The following is a 9,877-nucleotide window of genomic DNA, read 5'->3' as shown; positions in this document are numbered from 1 at the left end:
AATAAATATTTCTTAAGAATCAAATCAGCATATTAGACTGATTTTTGAAGGATCATGTGATACTGAAGACTGGAGTAATGATGCTGAAAATTTAGTTTTGATCACAGGAATAAATTACATTTTAAAAAATATATTCAAATAGAAAAATTTTATATTGTAATAATATTTAACAATTTTACTGTATTTTGATAAATTAAATGCACACACATATATATATATATATATTCCAACAATTATATTTAGAAATAAAAAATATCTGTATTATGTAAAGTATGTGTATCATAGTTGTATTTGTTGTATGGCACTTAATTTATGCTAATTTAAATTAAAAAAACATTACATGTAATACAGTACAAATTATGATATTACAATGAGAATGACCAAAAAAACATTCAGATGCACTGCATAATTTGAGAGGGAAACATCACAATGTCACAATCCAAAAAATAATACTAAAATAATGTTCCTAAAATAGGCGACATTTTCTTTATGAACAGTAAAACTTCTTGGGAGTGAAATGTGACCTGGACTTGTTTTCGTTAGATACATTCGCATACTACTGAGTGGTGTGAACGTGGATGTCTGTGTTTGTCTGTGAGGGAGGTGGGGAGGGATGGTGTGAGTGTGTGTGCGTGTGTGAGAGAGAGAGAGTGTGTAAACAAAAAAAAAAAAACAAGATTTACGCTCATATATAGAAGAAATAAGAAAGAAAAAAAAAAAATCTCAGAATCCACATTGACTGCCTATATTTATTCAATGTCAGACAGTGAACTTAATTATTTGATTTATTTGGTCAAAGCATCATCTTTTCATTATAATCAGGTGAATGTCACTGTAGAAAATGGCCTGTACGATGACAGACAGTAGGATCAGTAATTTAGCAAACGCCCTTGAAGAGACTGACCAAGCAAACAAGAGCCATCAATCATCCAGTTCTTGCTGTCATTCACCAGCGCTGACCATTTTCAGTTCTTTTCCATGTTTACAGAATATACCTGATATAAATCAGAAACTATTTTTGTCTCTATTTAGATTTAGACCACCTATTGCTATCTATAACAGCTATCTATATCTCTAATCACAGCAAAAACTAAGAAATGTCATTCCCTGACCACATCACAGCATTCCTATTTATCCACGCCATCAGATTCTAATGGTGGATGTTGGTAGTCGGTCCTTGTTTGAGGCTGCTTTGTGGTTTTGCAGTGGTACGCAGCTCGAGGCACACGCCAGATGATCAGGGGAGGAATACAGGTCCCCCGGGACCCAGTCACGTGACCAACCCATGCCACGTGACGTCAGCGGCAGATGGCATGGGTACCAGCTCTGGCAGTTGGCATCAGTGTCATTTCTCTTAGCGCGAGACAAGGAGAACAGTGGGGAGGTGAGAAAAACGTACGAGCTGTTCACCTGCTAAACCACCACGCGGAAAAAGTTCAAAATAGGAAATATGAAAACTGACATCTGACACCATCATAATCCAGGTAAGCAGGAGAGTTCGAGGGTAAGAATCGACATCCGTGCTGTATGACTATGTCTGCCATTTTAACCAGATTTTAACGCCTTGTATTCTGTAAATACACAAATCTGACACTTGAATACAAGTTTATTGATGTTGCATTGTTGGTCGCAGCTGTGTTTGTGTTATATCAATGTACATTGATTTGATTAGAGGATCACTATCACTCATATGGTCAATTCTGTCAAATTTGATAATCATTATTTATACGTTAGTGCTCTGTTGTATTTATTGAGCACCTGGTAATGTTTAGGCTGTTGTAGGTGTTTTTAAATGGCTGCTGATTGATTCAGAAGATCTATTATCTTCTCATCATCCCCAGTAAGAGCACAATGCTGACTCTTCCGTTTGAGGATCCTGTCATAATGGACACTCAATTCGGGGGAAACTTTCCACGGGACTGCGTGGGTGAAATGAAGGTCAATAAACAAGAGCCGTTTAAAAAGGAGGAGACGCTCTCCCACGCGATGGAGGATGAGGATTCGGAGAAAGATGAGGACGAAAGGGAAGACGGACAGGACGAGAACGGTCTGCCTCGGAGGAGAGGGCCTCGGAAAAAGAAAATGACCAAAGCTCGGGTGGACCGGGTCAAGATGAGGCGCATGGAGGCCAACGCAAGGGAGAGGAACCGAATGCACGGTCTGAACAACGCCCTGGACAGCCTACGCAAAGTGGTGCCCTGCTACTCCAAAACCCAGAAACTGTCGAAAATCGAAACCCTACGGCTGGCCAAGAACTACATCTGGGCGCTTTCCGAGATCCTAAGCACTGGGAAGAGGCCTGACCTCTTGACCTTCGTTCAGACCCTGTGCAAAGGGCTCTCGCAGCCCACCACCAACTTAGTGGCCGGTTGTCTGCAGCTGAACGCCAGGAACTTCATCACGGATCAGATCAACAGCGAGGCGTCTTTCTCTGGTAGGTCACCGTACGACTCAGTGTACACGACCTACCACAGTCCGGGCGTGGTGACGCCCTCTGGACCCTCCGGAGATGCCGTCAAACCCTTCAGGCCGTTCAACTACTGCAGCTCCTACGAGACTTTCTACGAAAGCGTCTCGCCGGAATGCGGAAGCCCTCAGTTCGACGGTCCCATAAGCCCTCCTATTAACTTTAACGGGATCTTTTCCCTTAAGCACGAAGAGCCGATCGAATACGGCAAGAGCTGCCACTACGGCACGCGCTATTGCGCGGTCCCGCCGCGCTCCTCCATCAGCCAGAGCGCGAGAGGCTCGTCGGATCTTCATTTCCCATATGACATTCATCTCCGCGGCCAGTTTTACCCCGTGCAAGACGAATTAAACACTTTTCATAATTAATGAGAGAAAGTCAAATGTAAGTGAAAAGGACTGAAAATGCAAGACTTTCAATCGCACATGTATTATTTATAAAGTTTATCTCTGATTTGGTTTTTGGGGTGTTTTATTATTTATCATTTTTGATTAAATGGAATGTGCTTACAGTGTTCCTAAATGAATTGTTTTTGTTGATTTTTAAACTGTTCGACAAAATGTGTGGTCTGATGGGAAAATAATCCACCAATAATATTGTATTTTACGCTAATGATATTTAAGTTTTACGTTTGTGTTCATTTATGAGTATTAATAGAGCTAAAAATCTGTCAGTAAGGTCTATTGCCCCAAAAGGCAAAATTTAATTATAAGGTCATTCAAATATTTGCGATGAAAATTCAGTAAAATATGAGAGCAATAATTGCTACGGGTGCTATGCAATACATAGTCTATAATTCTCGATCTGGCCCTTTGTTTATCCACATAAATTTGTCTAAACAATGTTCACACAAAGTTCAAAATATTATAGTGTTAATAAGACTTACTAACTCATCATTCTGTAATACATAAATGTTTATTCGTTTATGAAAAGTAACAAAAAACGAACAACATGAATTTTATTTATTTCCTTTTAATCAAACTTTCATTATTAATTACGAAGGTTTCGTGATGTTTTACACAGGACACTGTTTATATGTCGGTAAATAAATTGAATCAACCATTGCCTCTTATTAATAATAGCCTAATAATAATAATAATAATAATAATACATTCAGATCAACAGGAAGAGGCAATTATTGAATCAATTTATTTTCCTATAGAAGATGATATATTTAAAAAAAAAAAAAAAAGGCCTAGGCTATAGATGTAATTCTGAAAAACGAAATAATTATGGTATATTATTAATTTATAATGTTTGTTTCATTGATTTCAATTTGTGTAATTTAACTTTAAATGTGGACAATCGAATTTTAAGTATCCTCTTCATTTCCAAATAAATCGCATTTGTCTATACGCATAATTTTCAGAATGATGATAAAGGAAGATCACAACACGATGCTGTAGTTATGCAACAGATTGTTTGACAATTCTGTCTTTTCTCAAATGTAAAGTCGTCGATATATTGGTGGCATTGCGTACAATCTCGGAACAATCACTGTAAGGAAATGCATTTGAAGCATGTAAAATCTCTAATGGAAAGGTCTGTGTGCTGTCTAGTGAACTCATGTCACGGGAAAACCTGCCTTAATATATTTGTCACGCATCATTTATGCAATGTCTACAGTGGTGGATTCGTGCATTCTGATTTTTCTCACCAAAAGGGATTTTTTTGTGTGTGTGCAAAAATGACTGAATGAACTGAAACTGGTCTTTGTACACTGTCAAGCTGTTTTGTACAGTAAAATAAAGTTTAATTGAATACATTTCTCTGTTGAAAACGCTGTTGGACATGACAGTCTCTAAAATCATATTCAAATAATAAAAACACATATCTAAATTAAAAAAAAAAATCGAATAGACATCTAAACCTCGCTGTGTGTCGCAGGAAAAAGGACGAAGAAAAACGAAAACATATAGCCTACAATGTCGCATTTCGTTTACGCAATCCTATGAACAACAAACGCTTTGAAAATGTACAAAGATATAGGTATTAGATGTTATTTAATATAGAGGCCTGCCTGCTACAATCAATAGGAGGCCATAAAATGTATGTGGTACAAAAAGGCAGAGGACAAAGGAATTTAATTTATGATTAACTGCCAAAACCACCCAATCCTTCTCGTGCATTAGTTTACAGGCCTTTGCGACGCATTGGTCAAGGTTAATTGTAAAACGAGATGTTCTTGAGATGTTATTCGGGACTGGGTTTAGGGGACTAAAGGTTGTCTGGGTTTGAGTCTCTCATGTCTCCGAGTTCAGCAGCGAGCTGGACGCGGGCCAAACAGCGACAGACTACGGATCAGGATCCCGAAATCAGCTATTCCCCCGCGAATGTGCATTGTCATCCCGGAGAAACCAGAATGACAGTATTCATAATACGTAAGGTACAATGAAATGGGTTTAAAAGCCACAAAACTCATACAGTTACATTAGATTGATTAATAATTTCACCCCACGGTCTTGTAGCTCAAACAGTTGAGCATGACGCAGTGGTCATGAGTTCGATTCCCGGCGAATGCATGAACTGATAATTATGTGAATGCAATGTGAACTGCTTTGGATAAGATGCTGAGCTAAATACATATATGCAATTTAAGTTAGATTTACAATCACTGGCAGTTGTGACACAACATAGCCTATTAGTAGATAGATCTCACAAGACTTCTTTCCAGGCCTAATTGATTCCTTTTCACGCTTTCAACGAAAAATAGACAGTAATCTGCGTTAATATTTAATTAAGCATCACGTTGTCCTAAAACACCTAATGTTTTTGACAGGTGCAAAAATTCAACCTGCAAATTCACTGATTGTGTGCGATGAGATTGTTGATTTGCTGTGGGGATGTTGAGGTGTCAGAAAAACCCCACAGTGGCGATATTTCACACAACTCAGAGAGAGGCAGAACATATGCTGCCCCAGAGACAAAGCTGTCAGGATCGAGCAGCTGAAAAACGTGCAGCAACACTTCTCTGTGTGCTTCTATCTGAGGCCGGTGGAAAGTTCTCACCATAAGGTTATTTCTTACTTTTAGATAGTTAAAAATAATGTGTGATCACCTGACAAGAGTTCTATGGTACCAGTCATTTTACTATTCGACTTCATTTAAATATTTTATTCCTAAACAAATAAATCAACTTTTCTTTCAATTTCTTTCCGAAGTTATTAGCTGACACTTTGGATAGTTCTTTCTCCATTTAACATAGTGGGACACAACTATATGGGGCAAGTTCAAATCTGTTGTTCACTGAAACCGAAGTTTAAAATATAAAATACAATTTAAAGTAAAAATTGTGAAATTGTGGAAAAAAAGTGGAATTTCAATATTAAAATTATGAAACAAACCAATTATGAAACAGCAAAACATGAAAAAGGTATAGCATACACATTTCTAACAATGGTTTTGGCCAACAGATGCCTACTGTTTAATAATATAAAGTTATAACAAATGAAAAATGTGATAATTTGATCTTGTCAACAACTTTCCCCAGCCTGAATTAGACCCTATATTAAAATAGGCTACTTATATGAAAATGAAAAAAGTAAGACAATTTTGAACTAGGGCCGTCTGTGTATGTATGTGTAAATATAGGCTACACACATACGTGTGTGTATAGACTATATATCAGCTCATATACCTTCAGTAGGCCTATATAATATCACAGCACACTAGTGGTGCACCCTTGTTCGAAACTTTGGTTGCCATTTGTTTTTAATGCTCTGTCATTTAAATAGTTAAAAGAAATTCCTTGTGTTGATTGTGTGGCATAGCATATGGTACAGATGTATGTGGGTGGGTGTATGTGAGTGTACATACGAGTCTGTGGGTGTGTATTTGTATGTGTGTGGATGGTTGGAGGTAAAATACTATAACCACGTTCACGATCACTCATAGCCCTTGTCCACATGTGATGCTTCATTCTGTGTTCTGATGTCAACCCTTCTGTTCCAAATCCTATCATTGGAGGATGAGTCACAGCAAATATGATCACAAAATACAATCTGTCCAGAGTGGCAAAGCTGTACATGGTCACTTAGGTTGAATGGTCAGTACGATTAATGTGTCCTGCCAGGCTATATATATGCAAAATTATTGACGTCAAAATTCTTGGTGTTTTTGGTACGGCCTACTACCTGATGCTGCAATTCTCAAGTGTGCAACCAAACATTTTGCTATCCCACAAGAGCACCATAAGATTTTTAATGGCTCTTTTTTAAAGTGTAAGTGCTATAAGGAAAAGGGGAAAAAATTACTTGGGGAAAAAAAACAAAAGTTTACTTATCAAAATTTTTACTTACCAAGATTTTACTTGCAAAAGATGCAAATGTCACTGTGTAACTATTGGCCATCTAGCGTTCAAAGCATAAAACCACAAGTTGCTTACGGAAGAACATTGTTTTGGTAATTACGCGAGTTGTGCTTCGGCTCCTCCAGCGCGGATTAATCTAACGTGCCCATGGTTACAGATGATCGCGTTTCAGTGCGAATACATAGCGACATAAAAATGAAAGTTGGATATCCGAAAAATATGTAGCCTATAATGAGCAGGTAAGCAGCTTAGGCTATGCCTCCGTTGTTTTGACTTGTTGAAAACAACTGTTTTTACTTTACAAAAGTTTAGCAACGCTGACATTAGTCACAACTATTGTTTTTCATATCAGATAAGATTAAAATGTGTATTATAACTTGGCTTGGCTATTTATAGGCAAAAAATATAAGAATAAAGCAGTAACTGGGTTAGATTGGCATTATTAAGTAACATAATTGTTTTGTAAACTTATAGCCTAGTCAATCCACAGTAAATGTGATAGGCTACTATGAAAACTGTTGATTCGTGATTACGGGTACTGTCGCTTTCCGTTTTTGCTTGCAAACTCTTTATGATTCGAGGTTTATGCACCGTACGGATTCAGCTGTACGACACCTTGCACAGACCTTCTTTCTTTTGTTTACGGATATGCATGGCCAAATGACGGAATGCTGTTTCCCGGGAAATCCGTCCCGACAGTTTTAAAATAATTATTATAGGCTTAGCTTAGTGATTTAGGGTAATGCAAAAACACGGTTTGGAAGATGGTTTTATGATATACTCGCTCATTATTTAAATTTTGTTCATTTCGTACAAAAATGTTTATAGGCTTAGTAGCCGCTTCACACAAAACGTGAATAAATTGTTTTCATGCAGAACATCATGTCAGTAAACAAGTAGCCTACTGAAATGCTTTGAATAACACTTACTTTTTGTCCGCTGTTTTATGAATACTGTGAATTCGGATATATTATGCTTTTTACATAGGGCCTACCTTTTTCGCCTACTATATCGAAGTAAAGTACGCATATTTGGATGTAGCCTATGTCACTGGTTAGCCTTGCCTCTTCATCCCTTCATGGTAAATTTTCTAACCACACCATCTAGCAGCAAGAAGCATCTTCCTTAATTGACAGCCATTTAAAGGTAGGGTAGACACTTTCGGAGAGGCTAGCAATAGCAAGCTAGCTTTGAAAGCACGAGTTCCCACCCTCCCTTCAGAGCGCTCTCCAAAACCACGCCTCCTTCAAAACACATAGCACACAGCAGAGTCTGCAAAGTGTCATGAGAGATGCATTAAATTACCTCACACTTATGAATGTAAACAACTTACAGAGCTTACATGCAATGATTGGATGAACATATTTTGTTCTGGAGACTTCCACAGAAGATGTTTTAATATTTAGACCACTTCTATTATTGATTGCTATCAGTTTCAAACAGTATAACCAAAAGTGTTATAAAACAAATTGCCTACCCTACCTTTAATATCCGTTAATTCTGACTAAAAAACGTTATATACAAATATAAATAAATAACATTTAAATATGAATGTTGCAAATATTTAATGATATTATTTATGACTCTTACATGCAGGTTCATTTTAGTGAATCAAAAATATTCAGTGTGACCAGTGTAGCACAATTCCCGAAACATGAGCCGGTTCTTTTTAGTGAATCAAAAACACAGTGCGACCTGTTTTCATTAAGAAAGGAATCAGTAGGCCTACATATTATTTTCCATATTCTTTTCCATCAGCTTTGTCATGATTGAATGCAAAGATGGCAAATTTTAAATTGTATACTTCCAGGGCTGCATGCTGACAGGATGAATAGGAATGTATAACAGATAACTTTGTCCAGGTAATGTTCTTGGTATGTCTGGAAATGTATTTATAATACCCGCATAATTTAATACACACTTTTAAAATAAAGTGCAGGAATTCAGACACAGCCCACACTCTGATATCATGCTAAACATGCAATACAGATGTCGAGATCTCTGCCGGCGTGCTTCAGAGGGAGGTTGTTTGATTATAGTTGTTAATGAAGGTTCACTCAGTAGCTTTCGGTAACTCACACCTGAGAGCCTCAGAGACAGTTTCTGGAATGAATTGCTTGTTAATAATAACGGTAATTAGGAATGAACAATGTAGAGCTGGTGCGATGTTGATTTATCTGTGTGAAGCCCCTCTAACGGGTGGAGAAAGGGTGTTGTCATTCGTTAGTCCCACTCCTGCTCGCTCTCTCCGTCTCGTTCCCAAAAAATCTCCACAAGTCCCGGGTCGCAGATGGTGTGGGACACAGAATTTTCCTAATAATCTTTCTTTCTTTTCTTTTTTTGCATGAGTGCTGGTGGCTTAGGGATTTCTCATTTTAATTAGAGGGTTTAAGGAGATAAACCCCTTTGAAAACCATGTCCTGTGAGAGGAGGTGCAGGTGATCCTCCCCACAGAAGCAACCACATCATCAGCCAGCAACTCATTTGCATATTAGATTGGTGTCAGTTTGGCACCCGTCCTGGCTGAGATGAACGCCCCTATTTCTAGACTTGGCACGGAGTGTGCGCATCCTGGCACGGAACACGAATGTGTTTTCAGTATGAGGTTTCCGGGGTACTTGATCTCTCTGTTATTATTCGGCCCTTACATTTGACCCACGAGCTTAACTTAAACTAATAGAGACTCGCAGGTCTGGATTGGTTGTTTTCTCACTCGCTTTGTGCTGGGACTTTTTCAGGTAAGATTCAACCTGACCATCAATTCCATCTAAAGCTGATTTTCAGCTAGCTGGCAGAGAGCGTGACATCAAGAGGCCCTGGAGCTCATCAATCTAGTAGGTCGTTAATGTGAATTTCAAAACCTAATATTAAAAATGTATGAACTATTCCCATTTGGACAAATTACATGAAGTTTGTCTGAAGTAGATGTTGGCTAATCACAGGCACATTTAGCAGCCATTAAAACCGAATGTTGGACAGTAAAGTCATTTGTATTCTGTGTTAAATCTAGACTAAAGGAAAGTTAATGACTATTTCTGATAAATGTCTTCAGCGCCTGGACGTTCAGCGCACATTTTAGCACGGAAATCAGTTAAGAACCT

General features: G+C 38.0%; 1 protein-coding gene across 1 annotated transcript; it reads left to right on the top strand.

Moving 5' to 3' along the window:
• Positions 1–1,328: 1,328 nt before the first annotated feature.
• On the top strand, positions 1,329–4,232 carry neurod6a (neuronal differentiation 6a). The gene is made up of 2 exons (XM_051882985.1): positions 1,329–1,484; positions 1,842–4,232. Exon 2 carries the CDS (start codon positions 1,852–1,854, stop codon positions 2,833–2,835), a length of 984 nt encoding a protein of 327 aa, XP_051738945.1. The 5' UTR covers positions 1,329–1,484; positions 1,842–1,851; the 3' UTR covers positions 2,836–4,232.
• The last annotated feature ends 5,645 nt before the right edge of the window (positions 4,233–9,877 follow it).

Source organism: Ctenopharyngodon idella, chromosome 23 (genome assembly GCF_019924925.1).
Source record: "Ctenopharyngodon idella isolate HZGC_01 chromosome 23, HZGC01, whole genome shotgun sequence".
NCBI classification, from domain to species: domain Eukaryota; kingdom Metazoa; phylum Chordata; class Actinopteri; order Cypriniformes; family Xenocyprididae; genus Ctenopharyngodon; species Ctenopharyngodon idella.
The sequence above is the reverse complement of the archived record's forward strand: the minus strand, read 5'-3'. Positions and strand labels throughout refer to the sequence as shown.